Raw genomic sequence first — 25,551 nt, 5'->3', positions numbered from 1 at the left:
TGAGGCCTTCCCCTTCCCCTTCGCCCTGTAAGTTGTTCGGGTGCAGTCTCTGGACCACAGCGTAAGCAGGAGTTTTGTTCACTCCTCCCAGCATGTGGATTCATATCCCGTGCAAGGTGGACCATGTTGCATGAATGTGCTACACACACACATACACACACTCGCCCTCGGCCTCGCCCTCCTTTAGTCATTTACCCCCATGCCCATGGCCTACTATACACACACACACCCTCCCATCCACCTTCTCATGCCAACCACCCTGACTGTGAGGTGGGGCGCGGAGAGGTAGGAGAGGCCCCAGGAAGAGGCTGGGGCCCGGGGCACCAGGCAGACCAGCTCCCTGCTCCCCACCCCTGCTCTTCCCATCCAGCCTCCTTTGCAGTGCAGTCCTGCAGCGTGCTCACCGGGGAGCTGTTTGCGCCCTGCTCCGCGTACCTGAGCCCCGTGCCCTACTTTGAGCAGTGCCGCCAGGATGCCTGCCGCTGCGGGCAGCCCTGCCTGTGTGCCACACTGGCCCACTATGCTCACCTGTGCCGGCGCCATGGGCTCCCCGTTGACTTCCGTGCCCACGTGCCTGCCTGTGGTGAGTGCCCCACACAGGTGCCCCCACAGGAGGGCGGCCCGAGGAGCCTGAGCTCCAGACCCATGTGTTCACCTGCCCCTCTGCCACCTGCCACCCCCCACCCCACCCCTCTTCCATGCTGTCCATCCCCTTGGCCACCCAGGCCTGCCACTCAGGACATGTGACACTGGCCGCTTCTCTGTTACCCTCACCTCCAGCCCATCTCCAAGTCCTGCCAGGCCTGTCAATTGGAGATTGAAATCCACCCACTTGTCACCACCTCCACTGCCACCACCCGGGGCTGGGGCTTCCCAGTAGGCCTCCCTGCAGCCCGAGCAAGCCTTCTCGAGATCACTGGCTCCTATTGCCCTCAGTGCACATATGCCTCAATGGGCATGAGCTGGCCCTTGCTCACCCTCCCACACCTGGGCCACAGTCCTCCCCATGTCTCAGTTGTCTCTGTGCCCCCAGCCCTAGCACAAGCCCCACTCACAGTGAGCTCTTAGCACATGTTTGTTGAAGAAATGAAAAGAGTCTGTCTTGGGAGCCAAGAGATCTGAGGTCTGTGCCAGCCCTGCAGGTAACTGCTGTGTGCCCCTGGCAAGGCCCTGCCACTCTCTGAACCAGAGTTTCTCCAGAGGCGACTAGACAGGACCAGTGGTTTGTAACCCTGGCTGCACATTGGACTCACCATAGGAGCTTTTAAAGAAAAATGCACATATCTGTGCTACGTTCAGTATCGATGAAAAGAACATATCTGGCAATGGGGGTCGGCATCAACATTTTTAAATGGAGACTGATGTGTAGACTGGGTGAGAACAACAGCTTGACAGTCTGGCTCTGGCAGGTACAGGAGACCCTGAGGGAGTGGGATGCTGGCCAGATGAGGAGAGTAGCCTTGAATCTTTGGACAGAGGGCCCTAAGAGGCTGCTAAATGGGCCACATTGATCTTCACAGCCCACGTGTGTTATAGTTGTGGAAGTGAGAGGGACAGAAGTGTGTGGAATACCCACCTGTGCCTATGTGTAGGTGATGGATGGGTGTAGGACTGTCAGTGAGTGGTGACCTCTGCCCTCCCCAAGTATCACTACCTAAGAGGAACACCCTGCGGAGAAAAAGAAATACCAATGGCAGGGTCCAGGCTGAGCTCTAGAAGGGGACCCAGCCCTGCCACTGTGCCATTGTAGTGGGAGGAAGTGGGACTCTGCAGTCAGACCTGGGTTCAAATCCCATGTCTGACCTTGATCCGCTCTGTGACCTTGAACAAAGTTCTTCTCTGGTTCTCAGTTCTCATCAGGATGATGACCCCACCCCCACACAATTGTGGGGAGGAGGGAGACAAAGCACACGGTTTCATTTCCCACTACAGCACTGTCCTGTGAGGCCACCAAGGAGTATAGCCCCTGTGTGGCCCTGTGTGGACAAACCTGCCAGGACCTGGCCGGCCCTGTGACCTGTGGGGCTGGTGGCAGCAGTGACCTCAGTGGGGATGAGTGTGTAGAAGGCTGTACCTGCCCGCCGGACACCTATCTGGATACCCAGGCTGACCTCTGTGTTCCTAGGTGAGTGGGCTTGCTTGACCTCTGTCAGGGAGTGGGAGGGGGGAAGCTGAGGAGGGCATCTGAGGCTGGGGAGGCTGACTGCATTTCTCATGTCCCTGCTTCATCTCATAGTCATAGGGCAGAGCTTGTTGGGTGGCTGGGTGGGTGGGTTTTCTCCCTTGGACCCCTCCCTCCAGGCCTTTTTCCTCAGCCCCAGCTCTTTAGACCACTCCAGCCTGGCTGCCCCATGAGACAGAATAACAAGCCCACAGAAACAGCCTCTCTCCCTTCATCTCCTCTTTCCTTTCACAAATATTTATTGACCACCTCGTATGTTCTAGACAATTCTAGACCCTGGAAATTCAGCAGCAGACAAAACAGAATCCTGCCCTCATGGAGCTCACATTCTTGTGCCAGGACAGATTAATAAAAAAACAGACACTTAAAGGGTCTGGTGGTAACAAGCTACAAACAGGTGGGAGGGGTTACTGTTGTGTCGCATGGGGTGAGTACAGGAGGAAGGCCTTTCTGCTGAGGTGACGTGAGCAAAGATGGGGTGAAGTGAGGGAAGAGTGCTCTAGGCCAAGGGAACAACTAGCTCTGAGGCTGGTTGAGGCGTGTCCTTAGTGTGATTGGAGGCAGGGGTGGGAGGTGGTGACCTCACAGGATCCCAGGGCTGACTGGCAAAGCCCTTGGTCCCCTCTTGGCCTGCTTCTCCTCTAGAATGGTGTCACATTCCACTGAGAGGTGGGGGCTGGAGAGGGGCTCCTGTAGGGGGTATATCGTAATCACTCAGAGACCTTTCCAAACTATAGGATCCTCTTTTGAGATCCCCACCCCTGGCGGTTGAGTATTGCCAACAAAAGGGCCTCTGAGGTTTATATGGGGGGAGGGGTTGGAGAGGGAGAAGGTGGCTGAGAAGCACAGGGGTTGGATGAGTTCAGACATCCCTTCCAGCCTTCAGTTGGTTTGCTCCAAGGCCTGTCCTTTGCCAGGACTGGCAGGGGCCATGGAAGATGTGTGAGGAGGATACTGTCTTTGGCCTCAGCTGACCTACAAAGAGGAGCCAAAAGAGAGCATAAGGGACCCTGTGAGGAATAGATGAGATGACATATTTGGAGGGCCTAGCCTGGTGTTCAGAATGTTTAACAATCGGTATGGTGTGGGCACTGAGCGATCAGAACAAATGCTGGGTGTGAATGAGCAGGAGGAGAATACCCTTCCTGCATCTGTCCCTCTCACCAGCCCGGGCTCAGGAAGCGTGGCCCTGTTCTTGTCACCTCTCTTTTCCCTGGCCCCAGGGAGGTTGGCTTCGGGTGGACAGAGACCAGAGAGGCTATCTTTGTTCTGGCTCGCTGGATGGCCCTGACCTCGGTTCCTGGTGCCAGTCTGGCTTCCCCACTCCCTGGAGATGTGTCACCTGTCACAGCAGATGCCATTTCTCATCTCTGTGCCCTTATACCCCTGGCTGCTGAGGGCTGGGGTCCCCATCCTCGGCAGTCCCTAACCTGGCTCCTGAGTCGGCTCACTTTTCTCTGGTCCTGGGTTTTACAGGAACCAGTGCTCCTGCCACTTTCAAGGAATGGACTATCCCCCTGGAGACAGCGACATCCCATCTCTGGGCCACTGGTGAGCTCCCTAGATAGCAGCGTCAGTGTCCTCTCTTTAAATGGAAGTTGCTGACTGAAGAAAATACAGCCGAGCAGATCTTTCCACAAAGCAGTGCTCACCCTCCGCCTCTGTGCAGTGGGCCAGGGACAGAGAGGGGATACATGTCTGAGCCCTGCAGGGGCCCGAGCACAGCAGCTTACAGTCTGTGGCTCTGCAGTGACTGAGTCAGCTAATCCCAGTGCGCCCCCACTCCCCCTCTCTCTGCAGCCACTGTAAAGATGGAGTCATGAGCTGCGATAGCAGAGCCCCAGGTAAGGTGGAAGGGGACGGGTTCTCCTGGGGGCTCCTCCACAGTAGTGGGGTTATGGAGAGGAGAGTGGGGAGCTTGAAGATAGACCAGGACGGAGAGAGCCCAGCCACGTCTTGCCTCACACTGAGCCTCCTGTATTCCTTGCCGCCTTGGGAGAGGCTCCAGTTTGGAGGGCGGCATCCAGAAATCCTGGCCCAACCTCAGCCCCACGCTAGCGGCTGTCCCTCCTGCTTCTCAAGAAGGAGAGGCTGAGACTCTGTCTTCATCAGGGGCAGCCAGCGGGGCTGTTTGGACAGTCCCTCGACCTCCCATGGGGCCTGGGTTTCCCGATCTGAGCTGTCACTCATCTGCTAAGGCTGACTCTGTGCCCAGCCATGTGGTAGACTTGGGGGCACAGAGCTGGGGAGGACAGCCTGGGCCTTTGAGACCGTCCCAGACAATAGAGGTGGGGGTAAGGTAGCATGGTGGTGGGGCAGCCTGTGAAGGAGGTGGAGATGGTAGAGAGGGCACTGGAGCAGGAGGGCAGGGAGCAGTGAGGATGGGGATTGGCACAGAGGGGTCAGAGAATACTCATATGGCAGGTGGCAAAGAACAGGGCTTCCAGAGTCTGGCAGCCCTGGGTTCAAATCTTGCCTAGTGCTTGCAGGCTGTTCAGCCCTGGGTAACTCACTTCACCTCTCTGAGCCTTCGCTTCCTCTTTTGCATATATGGCCTGGAATTCTGTGTTTTCTTTTTGTTGCTTTTGGCTTCAGACTGCTTCCTCTTTGGGACTTTTACTTCATCTCCTGTGCCTATTCGTTTCTCTCTGCGCCATCCCAAGCTGGGCTTGAAACTCACCTCCTTTTTATTGATTTCCCTAAAAAAGATCACTTACACGAGGTGTAAGCATGCACAGCTGACTTGATTGAAGGCTCAGAGAGAGGGGGGGTTTATATCACAGAAACATAGGTAATGGGAAATTGACTTTCCTGTTGTTAAAAGTCCTCTGGCCATGCTGCATCACAATCCTCTTTCTGGCTCATCTCCTGGTCTCTTTGGAGGTACTTCTCTCGCCTTATTATGGCTTTGAAAGCAGAAGTCCCTTCTTTCCATTGTATGGGAAATGGGGGATGCTAATACCTCACAGAGTTGTTGCAGGATCCAGTATGATAACGCATGTGAAGTGCCTGGAGCAGTATCTGGTGGAGAGGACGTGATACCCTTGGTACTGGTAGTGTGGTGCTTGTCCTGTGTGACAGCACACAGCCCTCCCTCCCTCTATGATGTGCATCTGGGAACCCAAGGAATGCCTCTGAAAGCATCATCGCCCCATCTCTCCCTGCACCGTCCAGCTGTTGGGTCACTAGGTCTCCCTGGCCACCCCTGCCACCCAGGAGCTCCCCTCCCCTCACCTGACACTAGGGCCTGGTGTCTCAAACATCCTGCTGAGCATCCAGGCTCCTCCCAGCAGCCACCGTCTTCTCTTCCAGCCATCAGCTGCCCGGCGGGCCAGGTCTTCGTGAACTGCAGTGACCTGCACGCCGACCCCAGCCTGAGCAGAGAGAGGACATGTGAGCAGCAGCTGCTGAACCTGAGCGTGCCAGCTCATGGCCCCTGTCTCTCGGGCTGTGCCTGTCCCCAGGGGTGAGTATCCATATTGCCTGGTCCCCCTCTCCAGGAGGCTGGCAGAGCCAGGGGCCACGAGACAGAGGGAGGGGCAAGGAATTCCTCACTTGGCCACGCAGGAGGGATGGCTGTGTGATCATGTAAGGGCCAGCACAGAATCTGAGAAAGAACAGTGGTGTGGGGACCCAGCCTGGAGTGGATCCTTCTTGGCTCTGCTTCTTGCTGTGGTGTGACCTTGGATGATGAAAAGGCCTAGCCTGTCTGAGGCTCTGTTTTTCATCTGTACAGTGGGAATGATAATAACGCCTACCACTTCAGCATGTTGTCATGAGGAGTACAGGCATTGCTGAAGTGGAAGCACTGAATGGGGTGTGTGGCACGCTCCAGAGGAGTGGGTTGAAGCCCATGAGAGAAAAGCCATGTTTCACCCCTCTGCCCCTTTCTCTACGAAGGCCTGACCAGAGCCCTCAGGTGGAGGGCTGGTGCCCCTGTAATACTCCAAAAAGAAAGGCCCCACCCAGGTGTCTGAGACACCACACAAGCTGAGTTTTGTGGGCGTGCCTCGTGGGCTGCGGGGCTGGCATCCTTCTTCACCAGTGCTTGTTCCTGATTCTGGTCTCACTTCAGGTGTGGGCCAAGAAGTTCGCTGCCTGATTCAATGACTTGGCAGCCCAGGGTTGTCCTTCAGCTGGGGCAGAGCTTGGTGGTCAGCTGGGAGTTCCGGCCAGGCCTGGCAGTCAAGGGAAGTGAGGGGGTGGGGGGATCAAGCTGGTAAGACGAGGGAATAGTCAGTTCCGGCTTTACTATTTATAAGACAACTTGCTTTTATCACCTCCTTCAATCTCAGAGCCTCTTTGGGAGGAAGGAAGGAAGGATCATTACTCTCCTTTTGCAGATGAAGAAACTGAGGCGAAGGGCAGGGTGGAGAGAAGTGGTTGGTCCAGGAGCCGTGACTCAAACCCAACTTTGCTTACTCCGGATCCTGCCCTTTGGCCAGAGCATGCCAGCTCTGTGAGGCCGGGGGTCTGGTCCCCCATACAGAGGTCATATTGTGGGCTAGGAGCCACCCCTTCCCAGGCAAAGGCATCCACAAGAGACCCCTGTGAGGTCTCAAAAGCCTCCTTTTGAGGATCCTTGCCACAGGATCCTTGCCACCACTTAAGTGGCAGGGTGTGGACGATACTTGCTGCCACATAGGCCCCAGAGGAGCTTATGAGGAATGTCTGTCATTGAAGGCCCCTTGCGTCACTCTCCTTGTGTGTACAAGCCTGCCTCTCTGAGGACAGGGAGAGCCATTGCCTCTGGGGTCAGGAACTGAGGGTTGCTCACTGCCACCTGTGATGACAAGGCCACAGAGGCCAGGTGGAACTGAGAGCTGGGCCAGTGACCCATCCTGTGACTTCCCTGAACATGTTTTCATCTGTACAATGAGGGCTGCTGACTCCCTCCCAGAGGGGCTCGGGAATGAAGGATTCAGTGAGAGTGCTCTCATGACAGTGCTTTGTGGTCTCAAACTATACTCCTCAAACATTAATGTGCATGCGCATGCACCATCAGGGATTTGAGCCTGATTCAGGAAGCCTGGGCAGGGGGGACCTGTAACTCTGCATTTCTAGCAAGCTCCCAGGAGATCCCAATACTGCTGGTCTGGCCACTACAATTTGAATAGCAGGGTTCTAGAACATTATCCACCATTAAGAATTAGCTTAACTCAGATAAAAAAGCCAGAGTGGTATTCCCTTTTCAATCCCCAGGTTAACAAAGGGATGGATAGAATGTGAAGATTTCTAATGGGCTGGGTAACCTGTGACAAGTTACATGGCCACCTGGGCATCCGTTTTCTTGTCCGTAAGCTGCGACTGGTTGTTTGTTGGCTGAGTCTGAGCAGGGCAGCACCGGAATCCTCTTCCTCTGTTCTTGGCCTTTTAAAGTTCAGTTCAGGTCCTGAAGCTGTATTGAGAACATGGACAGTCCAGAGTCCTGGGGGGAGGGGGGAGGCCCCCCCAGCTCAGTCACCTGAATATTTGTCACTGACTAGGTGACATCAGACAAGTCACTTTTCCTGAGCCTAGGTGTCCTCGTCTGTGAATTGAGGATAGTAATCCCACCTTGCAGGGCTCTTGCGAAATTTGAATGAGGCAGTGGCTGCAAGGAGCCAGGCACTGTGTAGTAAGTGCTCCCTAAGACTTGTGTTCTTCCCTTTCTTAATACCGAACACTATCCAATACTGAATTTCTTAATACTGAATACTTAATACTTAACACTGAACCCTTAATACTGAATGCCATATTAATACTGAATTCCCTTTCTTAATCTTAATACTGAATATTTAATACTGAACTGGGGTATTTGCCACAGTGGCTCGCATGCTGTGTCAAATGCCCTATGAGGAGCTTACACACATTCTGTAGGGGTTTGTCAAAGGGAAACTATTAGAGCCTCAACTTGTAAAGAAAGGACAAGGATTTCCTGCCATTCTGGAATATCCCCTTGGGAGCTGGGGTAGGGCTTCCAAAGATGCCTAAGTATTATCCTAACCATCCCTGCCTGGGACCCTCTGGGACCCTGGGCCCCATATCCCTCTCCATTTATAAGAATCTCTGGGTGCCATGTATTGTTCCAAAGGACCCCGAGCCACTACAGAGCCACTAGGGCTGTTTGTGCCACTTCAGATTTCTTTGCATCTGGCTGCCAAGCCAAGGGTCCTGGGGCCACTAAGCAGTATATAGTACAGTGGTTGTAAGCACAGACTCTGGAGTTAGGCTTGCATCTTGATTCCACCACTTACTAGGTGAGTTAGTTAACTTCCTTGAGTCTTAGTTTCCTCATTTGTAAAGTAACACAGAGTAAGTGCTCTATGTGAGCAGACAAGCATTGTTTTCCTCATTTGGATGTCATACATTTGCAGATGTCTTCTGAGGATCCCTTAATAGGTAAGGAGAAGGTGCTCCGCAGGATGAGAGCACCTTGAGGACAGAGGACAGAGCTTCTCTCTGTTTTGGACACACAGCAGTACTCAAGAACAGGCAGGTCTGCATCGGGCCAGGGAAGGAGCAAGGAATGAATGGTGGGCAGCAGGAAAGATCCCTCGGGAGGTGGCAAGAGGCAAGGCCTGGGCTGAAGGTGGAAGGCATGAGCCAGCCTACTGTTGGTGTCTGATGTAATTATGGGTAGAGGAGGGACAAGCAACCAATATTTATTGTGTATCAGGCGCTAGGCAGTGTGCCCAGGTCTGTAATGAAATTCTCATAATGACCTTGGGAGGAAGGCATCATTACCCCTGTTTTACGCACAAAAAAACAGGCTTAGGAAGGTTAAGTGGCTTCAGGGAAAACAATGGATTAAACACATGCTTTTTTTTCCCCTCTGCTTCCTCCCACAATGAAATACTGGTAATGGAGGGGAAAAAAACACACACACACCAAACCTATAAGTCCCCAGGGACAAAGAGAACGGGCATGGGAAAGAGAGTAGCATAAGATGGGTCAATAGTTTTTGAGAAACAAACAAGAGTGGATGTGTGGAAACTGACCTTGCAGAGCAGCAGTTGACAGCTGATGCTTGCAGAGGAGGAGGCCGAGGAGAAACAGCCTAGGTTGTGTTGACAGCTTCAGGGTCAGGAGGCCCCAGGCATCTCAGAAGGGGTAGTGGGGGGAGACAGGAGGATATCCCATGCAGGGCCATGTCAACCCCCCCAGGCCTCCTCCCTCATGTCACACAACTGCCCTAACCCCATGCCGCAGGAGAAAGGTGGTAAAAGTTTCTGCTGGAACCAGATCAGAGACTTTGATCTCAGGAGCCCCAGGAGGGATGAGATGCAGAGTAAAAACAGGGAGATTAAATGAAAGTCTAGTGGACCCCAGTCCGCTTCTCCAGCTTGGTTTCCACAATAATGGCATTGAAGCTTCTGCCTCCCAGGCTGGAGATGAATAGGGTTCTTCTCTTGAAAATGGGCTGGGCCAAGAGAAAAAAAATTCACGGAAACTGACATTTTAGGGGTTCTTCCAACCAGATGGTGGCTCCCCTTAATTATGCAGCTTCTAGTCAACTTTTGGTGCCTCACTGCTATTTTTCTCTTAATTCTTTTAAAGTGAGGCATAATTTATAAACAGTAAGATGTGTAGATTCTAATCATATAGTTTGCTAAGTTATGACAAATTTAAATATTCACGTATAGTACCAGTGGTAGGTACTCATTGTCATATTTCATTATTGTTTTAATTTATAATTTTAACTGGTAATTTTCCCTAATGACAGTGGGTACTTTTTCATGTGGGTTGTTTTTTTTTTTTTGGCCATTTGTTTTAATTTTTTTTAAGATTTTATTTATTCATGAGAGACACGGTGTGCAGAAACATAGGCAGAGGGAGGAGAAGCAGGCTCCATGCAGGAAGCCTGATGTGGGACTCGATCCCAGGACTCCGGGATCATGCCCTAAGCCGAAGGCAGACGCTCAACTACTGAGCCACTCAGGCGTCCCTTTTTTGGCCATTTGTATATCTTCCTTTGTGAAGTGTCCATTCAAGTCTTTTGCCCATATCTTATTTGGCTGACTATTTTCTTTAAATTGAGTTGTAGTTCTTTCCTTATCAAATATATACATTGTAAATATTTTTTCCCTGTCTGTGGTTTGCCTATTTATTTACTTAATATATTTTAATATATCTAAAAACTTCTGATAAGCAGTTTTACATTTTGATTATGTCTAATCTATCATTTTCCCCTTTATGATCAGTGCTCTCCCTCTCCTTAGTAATTGCAACTCCAAGGCCATAAAGACATTCTCTGATGTCTTCCTCTGGTAGCTTTATAATTTTAGCTTTTACATTTGGCTCTATAATCTATCTGAAATGATTCTATATTATAAAATGGAGTCAAATTTCATTTCATTTTTTTCCTGATGGATCTCCTGTGGTTCTAGCCCCATTTTAATAAAAGGCTTTTCTCTCCCTATTGAATTACTTTGGTCTCTTTGTTAAAAAAAATAAATTGACTGTATAAATGTGGATCTATTTCAGGACTCTATTCTGGACCATTAATCTCTTTGTTTGTCTGTAGTCCAGTATCATACTGTCTTGATTTCTGAAGCTTTATAGTAAGTCTTGAAATCAGAAAGTGATAGGGATCCAACTTTGTTCTTTTTCAGGATTTTTTGGGCACTTCTAGGTCTTTGCTTTTCCATGTGAACTTAGGGAATTTCTACAGAAGAGCCTCTGGGATTTTTATTGGTTTTGTGTTGAATCTAGAAGTCAGTTGGCAAGAGTTGACATCACACTAGTGAGTCCTCCAATGCACAAATATGGCATTATTCCATTTGTTGGGTCTTCTTTAATTTCTCTCATCAGTGTTTCATACATTTCATAGAAAGACTTTGCACATGTCATTGAACTTATTAATAGGTATTTTATTTCTTTGCTGTCCATTCCATCTAGGTTGTCAAATTTATTGGCTTTACATCATCAAAGTATTCCTTTACTTTGCTTTTGATATCTGTAGGATCTGCAGTGATGTTCTCTCTTTTCTCCTGATATTGGTAATTTGAACTTTTTCTTACTAGCCAGTCTAGGCAGGGGGTTGTCAATTTTATTGATGTTTTGGAAGACCCTACTCTGGTTTCATTGATTTTTTTCCCTACTGTTTTCTGTTTCACTGATTTCTGCTCTTACTATTTTCTTCTTACTACTTACTTTAGATTTAATTAGATTTTATATTCCTAGTTCAGATCTTTTATTGTAACCCTTTGTTATTTTTAATGTAAGTATTTAAAGCTATAAATTTTTTCTGTAAGCACACTTTGGCTCACTACAAATTTTGATACAATGTGTTTTCATTATCTTTGTTGTAATCTTTCCTAATTTCCTTTATGATTTCTGCTTTGACCTATGAGTTATTTAGAAATGTTACTAAATTTTGAAATATTTGGAATTTTTCCTATACTTGTTTGTTCGTGATTTATTTATTTTAAAGATTTGTTTATTTTAGAGAGGAGAAGGCACAAGCAGGAGGGGCAGAAGGAGAGGGAGAGAGAATCTCAAGCAGACTCTGTGCGCAAAGCCCAACATGGAGCTTGATCTCATGATCCTGAGATCATGACCTGAGCTGAAACCAAGAGCGGGATGCTTAACCAACTGCACCTTCCAGGCACCCCATTCCTGATTTCTAATTTAATTTCACCATGATCCTAGAATATAGGATTTCAGACCTTTGAAATGTATTAAGTTTTTATTGTCCAGAGTATAGTTGTCTGGGTAAACCTCCCATGAATGCTTAAAAATAATGTGCATTTTGCTGCTACTGTATAGTGTCAAGAGCACTCTATGAAAAGTGCACACGGATTGTGTCTTCCCACAGTGTCAGCTTTATTCAGTCATAAAGCAAGGTGAACACGATCATAAAGGAGGTTCGGGATTCCAAACTCAATGACATTTCACCATGTGATTAACTTGGCTTCTTACGTGTAACACAAAGCAAAGCACAAGACAAGCCACAACAAATGAGATAGAATGGGGGGTAGGACATTAACAAACCAAACGTGAAGTCAGTCTGTGAGCGCACGGTCGAGATGCGGCCTTGGTCCAGTCCAGGTTAGCTCCCAGCACTTATTGCTTATCATGTTCAAGCAGCGGGTGAAGGATCTCTGTTCTGTTCAGCGACCAATCATACAGAACCTTCGGCAGCATCTGCCTTTTTGGAAGTGGTCAGGCATAAGGGAGTCCGTATCTGAGGAGTTTGACAGTTTGTGGCAAAAATCCTCCCTTTTAAAAGGGATTTAATCAGTCTTGGGCCTTCATAGATGGACGTCCTCTGTTTCTGCTGGCTGTCAGTTCTGAGGGTGACATCGGCTGGTGCTGGCCTCAGTCTGCCAGGCCCTTAGCTGCTCTTGTCACTGTTGGACACGGGCCACTGCTTGACATGAGTGACTCCATCTTGTTCTCTACAGAAGAGTTTTTAAATAGTTAAGTCAAGAGCATTGTCAGAGTGGGTCAGATCTGGATCTTTGAAAAGTTTTCGTTCTTTCTATCATTAATGGAATGTTGAGATCTTGAACTATGATCGTGGATTTGTTTCTTATTCCTTTTAGTTTCTGTGAGTTTTTGCTTCTGTTTTTAAGCTCTGTTACTTTGTGCATGCCCATTTGGGATTGTTATATTCTCTTGATAAATGGACTCTTGTTGTCATGAACTCTCTCTCCTATTTCTGTTAATGCTACTTGGCTTGAAGTTTACTTTGTCTGATGTTATTAAAGCCGCTCCATCTTTCTTAGAACAACTGTTTGCATGGTATTTTTTCCTATAATTTTACTTTTAACTTACCTGTGCCTTTATATTTCAGTTGTGTCTTCTGTAAACAGGATGCAGTTGGGTCTTGCTTTTTTTAGCCAATGTTACAGTTTATCCCTTTTATTTATTTTATTTTTTTAAAGATTTTATTTATTTATTTTGAGAGAGAGAGAGAGAGAGAGAAACAGGGATAGCGACTGAGATAGCATAGTGGGGAGGAGAGGGACAAGCAGGCTCCCTCTCAACAGGGCTTGATCCCAGGACTCTGGGATCATGACCTGAGCTGAAGGCAGTCACTCAACTGACTGAGCCACCCTGGCGCCCCTAGTTTCTTCCTTTTCATTGAAGAGTTTATACATTTGGATTTAATGTAATTAGATGGGGTTTAATACTATCATCTTGTTATTTGTTTGTCCTATTGGTTTTTTTTTTTTTTTTTGGTCTTTTCTGCCTTTTGGGGGCTTAAGTATTTTTTAATATTCTATTTTATTTACTTTATTTACTTTTTATTTTTTTTTATTTTTAAAGATTTCTATTTATTTACCCATGAGAGACACACACACACAGAGAGGCAGAGATAGGCAGAGGGAGAAGCAGGCTCCCTGCAGGGAGCCCGACGGAGGACTTGATCCCAGGTCTCCAGGATCATGCCCTGGGCTGAAGGTGGCACTAAACCACTGAGCCACCCAGGCTGCCCCTTTATTTCATTTTTAGTGATATATCTTGGCATTTTTATTTTTGTGGTTTTTCTAGGGATTACAATATGTATCTTCCATTTATCAGTCTACTATGAATTATTATTTTACCACTTTCTGAAGAATACTTGTACCAGCATACTTTCACTTACTTATTCCTTGTCCTTTGTGATATTATTGTTGTACATTTTAATTCTACATATTTTTTTATTTTTTTTAAAGATTTTATTTATTTATTCATGACAGACACACAGAGAGAGGAAGAGACATAGGCAGAGGAAGAAGCAGACTCACCTCAGGGATCCTGATGCGGGACTTGATCCCTGAACCCCAGGATCACACCCTGAGCTGAAAGCCGAGCTTAACCACTGAGCCGTCCATGCATCCCTAATTCTACATATTTTATAAACCTCACAATTCATTGATGTTAACCTTGCTCTAAGTGTTCAAGTTATCTCTTAAAGAAATTAAGCAACAATTTCTAGAATTATTTATCAACATATTTTCTATTTTTAGAGCTCTTCATTCCTTCATGTGAATCTGAGTTTGTCTTCCTGAAAAACTTCCTTTAACGTTTCTTTTTTTTTTAAGATTTATTTATTTATGATAGACAGAGAGAGAGAGAGAGAGAGGCAGAGACACAGGAGGAGGGAGAAGCAGGCTCCATGCCGGGAGCCTGATGTGGGACTCGATCCCGGGACTCCAGGATCGCACCCTGGACCAAAGGCAGGCACTAAACTGCTGAGCCACCCAGGGATCCCCATTTTTTTTTTTTAATAGGGAGAGTGCATGTGAGCAGGGTCAGGGAAGGGAAGGGGGAGAAGGGGAGAGAGAATCTTAAGCAGGCTCTGTGTCCAGTGTGGAGCCCAACAAGGGGCTTGATCTCAGGACCTGGAGATCATGACCTTAGCTGAAATCAAGAGTCGGACACCTAACCAACTGAATCACCCAGGCGCCCCTAACATTTCTTTTTAATGCAGGTCTACTGGTTGCTCCATAAGCAACTCGGGTAGGGGGGCAAATGCCCATGTTCATCATCTGTTCATTAATATATAGCTAGTGGCTAAGGGACAACTGGCATCCAGCCTGGCTGTGGGAGATGGGGCTGGTATAGCTGAGCCTTGCTTCCTGATAAATGGCAGAGGTTCCACGGTAGGCCAAGTCTGTCTTCGAATTTTCCAGTTACTAAGTTACCTCTGAGCCCTACTCTGAGGGCTACTCTGAGCCCTACTCTGAGGATGGTAGGTGGGTACATGGTCAGTTTCTTCTGGGTAAATGCTGAGAGCTGTCCTACAGTATCCCTGTGGATGCAGGTCCTCCATAGATGGCAGGTATGGGAAGGGTGCTTTCCTAATCACCTGCTTGCTGTGTCCCTACAGCTTACTCAGACATGGGGATGCATGTTTCCTGCCAGAAGATTGCCCATGTACTTGGAAAGGGAAGGAATATTTCCCTGGGGACCAGGTCATGTCTCCCTGCCATACCTGGTAAGTACCTGGAGGTACCATTCAGGCTCTACTTTTTGCTGGGGATGAGGATGGATATGAGAAGCATGAACGTGAGCACAGACTAGCATTCCCCTTTCCAGCATGTTCGTGCCCGTATTATGTGTTTGTGTGTCACACAGGGATGTGTGTATATATACAAGTGTATGCATAGGTAGATATTTGGGGGATGCCTTATAAATGTTTACACGAATGTGATTTTGTGACCTCCAGGCTACTGTTGGAGGTTGATGGTGTTTGTGACCCCCTAGCCCAAAGGGCACATAGTGGGTGCTCTATAGGCCATGGCTCTGCTGGGGATATTCAGAGTATGTGGGAGTGTGCCCTGTGAGCTGGTCTGGGCACCTGTGTTTCAGTGTGTGCCAGCAGGGCTCGTTCCAGTGCTCTCTCCACCCCTGTGCTTCCACCTGTACGGCCTATGGTGACCGGCATTACCGCACATTTGATGGGCTCCCATTTGACTTCGTGGGGACATGCAAAGTGCACCTGGTCAAGGTGAGTGCCTGGGTGTGTCTGCCCAGCTGGCTGTATGGGGACCCAGGGCGGCTGAAGCTGAGGACCTGTCAGGCATGATGATGTTCCAGACTCTAGTCTGATGCGTAATTGGGTGGGTGGAAGGATCTAAGCTATCTAGAGCCTGAAAGAAGTGCTGAGGAGCAGGCTCCACTAGACAGAGCTCGCAGTCACATAATATCCCACTGCCTGTCCACTCACCAGTATAGCCTTGTCCCACGGAGTCCCAATGGTTCTCCTGTCTGTAATAAGAACTAATGTTTTTTTGAGCTTTTATTGTGTGCCTGGTGGTCTGCTGAGCCAATTTCATGGATTATTTCACTTAATTCTCACAGCAACCTTATGAAGTAGAGTTTATTGACCTCACATTATAGATGCAACAACTTAAGGCTTAGAGAAGTTAGGTGTCTTTCCCAAGGTCACACCACCAGGCAGTGGCAGAACTGCTGTCAGGGTTTGAACCAAGAAATCGGACGGGAAATTTGGTGTGCTAAAGCTGTCAGCTCCTGTGAAGGAAAAGGGATGGTGATGTGGGGTGGGAGGCATAGTATAGGCAGGATCCTCTCCAGGAGGAGAAAAAGGATACCAAGAGGGCAGGTGGGAGAGTGTCAGAGACACGCCCAGGGGACCTGGATTTTGCTACAGGCCTATCTCATTATATAATAGTAAGAGTAATAATAATGATGAACCTTTTATGGAATGAGTCCCATCTATGGGGCAGGCATCGTATGGGGGTCTTTCACATAATTTCTGTAACCCGAAGACACAGATAATTGACCCTATTTTAACTATTAAATTTCAAAGGTAATGTGTGATCTTCACTGACATTTAAAACAACGTAGAAACATATATTAAAAATAAATATTTCCCTTCACAGCTCTTCTGTTCCCATTCACTGCTCACAACAGTTAGGTGTGAATCCTGCAAGGTCATCTTCCATGATACAGATACACGCACGCACACACATGCACTTTGTTTATATGGTTAGGATTCTACAATTTGTTTTATTCGCTTAATACTATATACCTTAGTCTTTATACAATCAGTACATGCTGCTTTCTTCTTTCTGTAAAATTCTGCAGAGAGGACATTCTCTAGTTTGTTTTATTATCCACCCTCCCTTTGCCAGACGCTTCGGTTGTTGCTGAAATTTAAATGCTCAGTGAATACTTTTGTGAATGTATCTCTAGATTCTTTGAAGTGAAATTGCTATAAAAAGTTGTGTACACATAAAATGTTATCCAGTGCTTGCGATTTGCCCTCTAGAAAGGCTTACACTACCATCACCATGTATCTAAGACAGTGCCCCCTGTCAGCACAAGTCATCCCTATTATACATCCATCTATTCATCCATTCATCCATCCTCCATCCAGTATTTTTTGGAGAGTGACTACATGCACTAGGTACTAGGCCCCCAACAATGAAATTGAGCTTCAGAGAGCTGAAGTTGCCCAAAGTCACACAGCTAATAGGAAGTATAAGTGGATTGAAAAGCACCTCAGAGTTCATGTCCCACTACCTCTGTGCCTGGCAGCAGGCTCTTTTCTCCCCCTGGCTTTACTGAACTAACTTATTTTCTCCTCAGAGCACTTCGGATTTCAGTTTCTCTGTGATTGTAGAGAATGTAGACTGCTACAGCTCTGGCATCATCTGTAGGAAGTTTATTTCCATCAACGTTGGAAACTCACTGCTTATCTTTGATGACGACTCAGGAAGTCCTGTAAGGCCTGGTTCTGGTTCAGGCTGTACAGAGAGTTTGTATGTTAACAGGGGCTGGAGGGGGAGGGGGAAGAGGGCTGAGGACCCAGTTCCTTGGAGAAGGGCCAGATTCCTTGGAGCTATTGAGTCAGCAGCCCAGATTGAACTCCTTGGTCAGAGTCAGGAGCATAGAAGTCAGTGTCAGGATGTGAGGGGGGTGTGAGTTCCTGGGGCTGGGCAGCTGACCCTGGTGTTGGAGGACACTCAGGCCTCAGGAATGCCCATCGCTGTCCCTCTAGAGTCCTGAGAGCTTCCTGGATGAGAAGCAGGAGGTCCACACGTGGCAAGCAGGGTTTTTCACGCTGGTTCATTTCCCAAGGGAGCACATCACCCTCTTGTGGGACCAGAGAACCACAGTGCACATCCAGGCTGGGCCACAGTGGCAGGTACTTGCCTGAGCAGTGACCCTGCCAGGGCCCTGTACTCCTGCCTGGGGCTGATCCAGGCCACTGGGCATCCTCGCACGAGCTGTACCCTCACCAAGGAGCCTGGAGTACCATGCCTCCTGTCCTGTCTGCCCCCATCCCACTCTGTGCCTTTCTCCTCTGACTCCTCTCCTATCCTCTTTATACTGTGACTCCAGAAATTGCTTCTGAGTCAATGACAGACTCCTGGGGTCATGGCAACTCCTCTGCCAGTGGTTGGTCATTCTGGGTGTCCCTGGGTTTTGGGAGATGGCTGAGGCCCCCAAGTTGTGACTGCGATGTCCTCTCTTCCTCCAGGGCCAGCTGGCGGGACTCTGTGGGAACTTTGACTTAAAAACCATCAATGAGATGAGGACTCCGGAGAATTTAGAGCTAACTAACCCCCAGGAGTTTGGCGGCAGCTGGGCTGCAGTTGAGGTAAAGCCTCCCTCGGCTGGCTTGCTCCCTCACTCAAGTGGGCCCTGGCCAGCACTGGGGGTACCTGGCCCCAGGTCAGAGGTACTGGTGTGAGACTGTTCCTGCCATTGTTCTCTCAGCCTCTGACCTGGCGTCCTCAGCCTTAGACTTTGTCCTGTGGCCTGAGGACATACCACCCCTCTCACAAATCAGGCTGCACATGTGCCCTGGGTCAAGCCCTCGTGGGAGAGTGGGGGCTGAAGAGGACATGAAGTTTTTGTCCTAGGAGAAATGACCACCTACCTACTAGGGAAGATAAGGCTTGTTGAAACATGACCATCTGGACCATCTCTGTGCCCCCAGTGCCCGCACTAGGTCTGGTCCAGAGGAGAGTCCAAGAGAGACCCATGTGGGCTGAGGCAATCAGAGAAGACTTCCTGAAGGAGGTGGGAGTAGACTGGTGTTTAAAGGATAGGCCGTGTTTGGAAAGATGAATGTGTCAAAGAGAAGGCCTCTGAGAAGGAGGACAGCTTCAGCAGAGGCAGAAATGAGGAGGGTGTCACTGCTTATCTTTGATGCTGGGTTTTGGGAGATGGCTGAGGCCCCCAAGTTGTGAGCTATGGCAGGTGAGACAGCACTGAATGAATTGAGAGCCGGAGACTGAGGTTCTTGTCTTGGGTCATCCAGTGACTTGCTGGGCGACCTTGAGTAAGCTCCTTCTCTCTGTGGTCCTCTGTGAAGAAGCTGTGCCAGGAGAGGGACAGTGAATGGATTTAATCTCTAGTGACAACTCTGATCTGTCAGAAGAGGCAGCCTGGGAAGCTGTGCTGAGAAATGTCTAAGACTTGTGTCAGGCTCAGCTAGAAGGAGAACTGTGATTGATTAGTTATGTCTGCTATGGGGGCAGCAGCAGGGAGTAGTGATGTGAGGGTTACATATTTGCCTTTCCTGGGCTGAGTCATCTTGGGTCCCTCATTCTCTGTTGAGGAGTAGACCATGATGAGCTTATGTAGACTGGGCGCATGGGACAGTCATGGCTTGAAGCCCCGTGTAATCCTCAGATAGACAGGGCTGCTCTTGCAGCCTCAGAAGAGTGTGCTCTCGCCTACCCCCATTTTAGAGAAGCAGAGAGGATGACTAACCTTTACTGCTCTCCTCGTCTGCTTCCTTTCTGCTGTTCCTCTCTCTATAATCCCGTTGGCATATCCTGGGGGGCTCTGGCGAGCATGCAGGACTGATAAAGGAGGCTCAGCAGACATTGGGGCAGTCTGTATTAGCTATTAGTCATGGATTCTCTGCTTGGGGTATCGCAGGCTCAACCAAGGTGTCAGCCAGGGCTGGGCTCTCATCTGGAGCTTCAACTGGGGAGGTATCTCCTTCCCCACCTACTTGGGTGTTTGTCAGCAGCATTCAGTTCCTTGCAACCATAGAACTGAGAACGTCAGTGTTTTTTGCTAACTGTTGGCCGGAGAGGACCCTCAGCTCCTAGAGACCACTCTCCATTCCTACCATGTGAGACCCCCCCCTGCATGGCTGCTTGCTTCCTCAACAGCCAGCAGGGGAGAGACTCCAGGGAGATGGATCTGCCATCCATGTAGCATAAAAATGCAATCACATACACATAGCTGTATCTATGGGATCACCTTTGCCTTCTTTTGTGAGTTTGAAGCAAGTTGTAGGCCCTTCCCACATGCTAGGGGCAGGGATTATACAGGGATTTGAACCTCAGGAGTTGGGGGAAGTAGGGGCCACTCCAAGAGTCTGTCCACCCCACCAGGCAACAGGCATTGTGGGCGTAAAGAGATCAACAGCCCTGCCTTTGCCTCTCAGTGCCCAGACACCCTTGACCCCTGGGACACGTGTGTCCTGAATCCTCTCCGGGAACCATTTGCCAGAAAAGAGTGCAGCATCCTGCTCAGTGAGGTGTTTGAGACCTGCCACCCTGTGGTGAGTGGACCCCAGCCTCCGCCCTCCTGAGCCCCTCTCCACCTTCCTGGGATCCTTCTGTTCTTAGACCGCAACTGCTCCCCTGCCCGTGCCTGGGAGAGGCACCTCAGGTCTAGAAAGCAGATCCACCTCTGCCAATCCCCTGCCTCCAGCCTGCTCAGATGAGCCCATCCTGTTTCCCCAGATGACCCAGGACAGTCAGCCAGACAAACAGCTTCCATGCCTTTTCTAAACCGACCTCAGTCTGGCTTTTCCTCCTGATGAGGAAGTTCTCCTCAACTGTGGCATCGGCCTGCTGCTGGTTCTGCCCTCAGTGGAGACAGAGGGGGGCTGGCGCTTAGCTCTGCATGGCACCCCCAGGGCCTCGAGGGCTCTGTCGGCCTGGCCCTGGCGGGGAGTTCCTGCCCCCCCCCTCCACCTCCTTCTGTTTCTCACCCACACCCTTTGCCTCTGGATCCAGTAGCATAGGGGAGGAAGGGGAGAGCTTGGTTCTCAGAGGTCGGGTCTGCCTGGACCATGGAGTTGATTCCGTCTGAGCCGGCCACCTCTCACCCCACCCTGGCAGCTCACTCACTCTGGCCTGTGGTCCTTTCATGTTTATGCTGCTCCCTGATGCTAGGGGGCGTCAGCTGAGAAGCCGAAGGGCTAACCTTCAGGAGCCTTCCTCTGATCTCCCCCAGGTTGATGTCACTTGGTTTTACTCAAACTGCTTGACGGACACGTGTGGCTGCAGCCGGGGCGGTGACTGTGAGTGTTTCTGTGCCAGCGTGTCTGCCTATGCCCACCAGTGCTGCCAGCATGGGGTGGCTGTGGACTGGCGGACCCCACGCCTCTGCCGTGAGTATCCAGACCAGTTGTGCAAGGTGGGGAGTGGGAGCCCCTCTGTGGGCAGGCCTGTGGGCTGCCCTCGCTCTGACCAGCATTTATCGAGTACTTAGTATGTGCCAGGCCCCAACCGGTTTGCCCAAATCTTTCATTGAATTCTTAAAATAATACCCTGTGAAACAGGAGTTTATTTCTGTTTTATGATTGGGAAACAGGTTAGACAGAGAGGGAGATAAGTGCCACGCTCGAGGCCACACAGCTTAGTGGTGGAGTCAAGGCTCAACGTCAGATGGCCTGGCTGCAAACCTGTGCTCTTAGCCACTTTACCAGAGGAGTCAAGAGCCCAGACCTTTCAGACCCACAGCTGCCATTTAAAAGCTGCGTGGCCTCCAACAAGTCACCCAGCCTTCGGGGCTGTTTTCTCATCTGAAAAGTAGGAATAGACCTGCCCCACCAGGTATATTGTGAGGATCAAAAGGGATAGTGAATTAAAAGCCCTGTGTCAGCTAAGACACACAGGCCCCATCAGAGGCAGCACAAGACATCGGTTTATTTTTTTTTTAATTTTTTTTTAATTTTAATTTTTTTAAATTTTATTTATGATAGTCACACAGAGAGAGAGAGAGAGAGAGAGAGAGGCAGAGACATAGGCAGAGGGAGAAGCAGGCTCCATGCACCAGGAGCCTGATGTGGGATTCGATCCCGGGTCTCCAGGATCGCGCCCTGGGCCAAAGGCAGGCGCCAAACCGCTGTGCCACCCAGGGATCCCAAGACATCAGTTTATATGGAGCAGTGGTGGTCTGCATATGCTTTGGGTTGCAAGCCCCATCCAGTAAAAATATTTATTTTTTTTTTTGTTTTTGTTTTTTTTTTTTTCAAGCATGCATGCATACACATACATAGATACATATACATACATATATATATACACATACACACATATTAGTATTAGTGTAACTGTATCATAAAGGAAATACAAAATTAAATATTAAAAATGAAATAAAATATATAGAAAGTTATATTACTAATTAACTTATTGTTTATTATTTGTTCCGGCACACCGATGATCTCCCTGGTGCAAGCATGCCTCGCCTTGGGGGGCAGTGGTTATGACACAGGCTCTGGGGCCAGACTATCTGGGTTCAGGCCCTAGCCCCAACCCAGCAGGGTGACCTGGGGCATGTTCTTCACACTCTTATACTTCAGGGTTAGGAGAACTGTACCTACCTTGCAGGGTGCTGTGAGATTTCAATGAGTGAGCACATGTAAAGCACTTGGCACAGTGCTCTATGCTCTTGCTTGAGGTTGCTGTCGTTTCTTGTGGGGACACAGGTGCTGGCATGTCCTGAGCCCTGAGAGCCCCAGGCAGGCTGACCCTAGGAAGAAGATAGAGCAGTATCTGCCTCTGGCCTCCCTTTCCTCCACCCTGTTTCCTCTAAGACCCTTCCAGTCCAGATGCTCTATGGTCATGCTCTGTGGCCCTCCCTCTGTTTCTCAGATAAGATTCCTTCATGAAGGAGAAGGGAGCGCAGATTTACCGAGGATCTGCCGCATATCAGGCCCTGTGCTTTCTGTGTATTAGCTCATTAATATTCAGGACTAGGAACACCTCACCTAGGACACAAGATTTAAGGGAGCACCAAAAACTCAATAGTGGAGATAGATCACATTTTAAGGTAACATTTTTTAAAAGTCAAACTTAATGCAAAAATATCTTTGGCTTTGATGAACAGAATATCAAAGTTTTAGGTAATGACAGGATCAATAGTATTGATTTTCCCTTTTGCTTCAGGATCCAGTGTGGCTCGGCGCTATCATCGATCCTGTCCTTATTTTAAATTTTTGATATTTTGTTCACCATAGATATTTTGCATTAATTTAAAAAATTAAAACAGTGTATTAAAATATTATATATCTTAATTGTTGGGATTTTTGATGCCTCCTTACATTTTGCACACAAGGTGGATTCTTATTTACTCTAGCCCAGGACTCACAAAACTGTGGGGTAGATGCAACCGGTGGTCCCATATTATAGAAAAGGGCACTGAATTTCAGAGAGGTTGGTAACTTGCCCCAGTATACACAGTTGAAGAGTGAAAGAGATGGAGTTTGAACTCAGGTCTGTGAGTTCAGGGCTACCTCCCACTGACCTGGTGGTACACACTTGATACCAGAGACTCCAAGATCTAAATTTAGAATTCATTTGAGTCAGCAAATGAAGAGAAGTGATCACTTTCCCATAGCCACATGGTGGGTCAATCTCAGTGCTTGTGTTCTTTCTAGAGGTCAGCGCCAAATGCAAAGAGATAGTGTTGATCATGGTATTTGGGTATGGGGTGGAGTTGGTGGCTGTGTTTAGACCATGCCTATGAGTGAGGGAGGATCCTCCTCAGCCTTTATCTGTGGTCTGCCCACTGGCTCCTGGTGGTCTTGCTTCTGGCTCTAGGTGCCCCTGCCAAGTACCTAGTTTGCCCCAGTTTGAAAGAATCCATGGCTGAGGCGCCTGGGCATCAGGCTGCGGTGCTGGGCCAGGCCACTAGAGGGTGCACTGAGCACACACTTGGAGGAGCTTGTCACCTCCTGCTGGAGAATACACCCAGAGGCCTGAAAGAGCCTTGGGTCCTGGAGCTCCTGGTTCCCTTACACCCAAGGTTCTTGAAATACCAGCTTCTACCTTGTGCTTGCATTCTCCAGGACCTGCTATAACATTTGTGATTGGAGTTTCTGCTCCTTGACTCTAACCTTGCCCTTTGGAGCCACACAAAATGCACCATCCTGTCCAACATCCATTCACTCATTCACCCATTCACTTTCATTCACTCGATACATGCTGAGTGCCTACTCCAGGCCAGGCTTTGAGCTTTGTGCTTGGGACACAGAGAGGAGCCACAGTATCTCCTACACCTTAAGATATCCGAATCAAATGACCATGCCTAAATCTTGGAGTTTGGGAGGCAGGCCAGTTCTGGGACAGCTGGGATGCTAGGGGCCTTGGCTCTGCCCATCTGTCCCAGGCTTCTCAAGAAGTCTTGTTCTCTCTCTTTCAGCATATGACTGTGACTTCTTTAACAAAGGTAAGCCCATCCTCCCCAAGTGAAGCCTGGGGGGCTGAGATATTGCTAGCCCTGCCTTGATGCCATAACAGCATCGACCATCCTAAGACGCTGCTGGCCCTGGAAGAGCTGTGACATGGTGCAAGGAGGGATCCCACCATGCAGAGAGGACCCACACAGTGCAGAGGCCAGGGATGCCCCAGAACTCTGTCTTTAGAAGCTCCTGCAGCACCTCTGTAGAATCTAGGCCAGGCCAGCTTCTTGGGAGTTGTTTTTACCCAGGGCAGCTTCACCAGGAAGTAAAAACCCCATTTGCACCTAAAAACTCTAGCTCATTAGGCTCATGGAATATTGTCTTAAATCTCCTGAACTTTTGAGTGGCAAAGGCAAATGCAAGCTGCTCTTTCTTCGGATGGCTGGGGCAAAACCTATAGCTTGGCTCAGCCTGTCAGATTCATCTTCAAATTTAGCCAAAGTCACAGGGTACCAGGATATGCTCCAACTTCTGCATTAGCTAGGGTGAAAGCACAGGTCACGACTAAAGACCTGAGGGAGGCTAATGTCCAGCGTTAGAGCTCATTATTCATTTTAATCACTAGGGTCATAGGCAATAGGGTGGGAAGTCAGATCTTGGCAGAATTAGATGCTCATCAGGTCCTTGGTACCATTCACCTTTGACTTCTGAGCCCTGCTCCCCATCCCCTTCCAGGTACCATGCCAGGAGCAGGCCTTTGTGCGTTTAGGCCCAAGGCTTTGTTCTTAGTTACCTGCATTATCAGATTTGGGGTTGAGGATTGTCCCACCGGCAGAGAGTATAGCAGGTGAAATATAGTGGGGGACAGACTAGAGGCCTGGATGCCAGTTAGGGGGTCTGCAAGATGAGAGCTGGACCAGGGTGAAGCATGATAATTTGGTGACTACAGACCCTCCAGAATGTTAGCCCCTAGGGACTACTGATGGCCAAGGGCTTCCTCCTGGCTATGAGGAAGCTTTCCTTATAGGAATGAATCTGTAACAGGAGAATCGCAGTTGCTGGGACAGGCAAGGTCTCTCTGACATCAGGCAAGACATTTCAGCAAGACAGCTCTGAGCAGAGTTTTCTCCCTTCTGTGGCATTTTGGGTGGCAGTAACTGGCAAAGGACAAGCTGTTTCTAGCATCCTCCACCTACTCATCCACCTACCCATCCATTCCTTGCTCTGTCTTCTACCAACATTTTCTCTGGTCCGGGCCCTTGCTGGGTGCTGGGGAATCAGTGGTCAAGAGGCCTGTCACAGGGGTGTGCTGGAGCTGGCTCACCCTGGCTCTCTAGCCATCGTGTGGTCCTAACTCCACATCCATTTGGTAGTTTGAAACTGGCCACTGCCATGCACATTCACACCATGGGAATCCACCAGCGCTTCAAACTAGGGTTTTGTTTGTTTGTTTGAGAGTTTGTTATGCATTTACCTAGCATAGCATTGCCTGTTTCCCATCTGGTTCGGGGGACAGATGTCGGTCCACCATCGAGATCCTCATCATAAG

The 25,551-nt window shown here is 49.0% G+C and overlaps 1 protein-coding gene across 1 annotated transcript in view; it reads left to right on the top strand.

The window, feature by feature from the left end:
* The window catches only part of OTOG (otogelin), a 90,021-nt gene that overhangs the window by 24,361 nt on the left and 40,109 nt on the right, over window positions 1-25,551 (top strand). The window contains exons 19-31 of the mRNA XM_077866102.1: window positions 371-583; window positions 1,933-2,125; window positions 3,659-3,733; window positions 3,983-4,026; window positions 5,495-5,648; window positions 14,985-15,092; window positions 15,467-15,605; window positions 17,210-17,344; window positions 17,622-17,768; window positions 18,105-18,224; window positions 20,034-20,150; window positions 20,831-20,987; window positions 24,023-24,049. Coding sequence (XP_077722228.1) covers window positions 371-583; window positions 1,933-2,125; window positions 3,659-3,733; window positions 3,983-4,026; window positions 5,495-5,648; window positions 14,985-15,092; window positions 15,467-15,605; window positions 17,210-17,344; window positions 17,622-17,768; window positions 18,105-18,224; window positions 20,034-20,150; window positions 20,831-20,987; window positions 24,023-24,049 — 1,629 coding nt within the window. The remainder of the gene's footprint in view (window positions 1-370; window positions 584-1,932; window positions 2,126-3,658; window positions 3,734-3,982; window positions 4,027-5,494; window positions 5,649-14,984; window positions 15,093-15,466; window positions 15,606-17,209; window positions 17,345-17,621; window positions 17,769-18,104; window positions 18,225-20,033; window positions 20,151-20,830; window positions 20,988-24,022; window positions 24,050-25,551) is intronic.

The sequence above is a fragment of the Canis aureus genome, chromosome 23 (genome assembly GCF_053574225.1).
Source record: "Canis aureus isolate CA01 chromosome 23, VMU_Caureus_v.1.0, whole genome shotgun sequence".
NCBI classification, from domain to species: Eukaryota; Metazoa; Chordata; class Mammalia; order Carnivora; family Canidae; genus Canis; species Canis aureus.
This window is presented reverse-complemented; position numbering and strand designations above follow the sequence as displayed.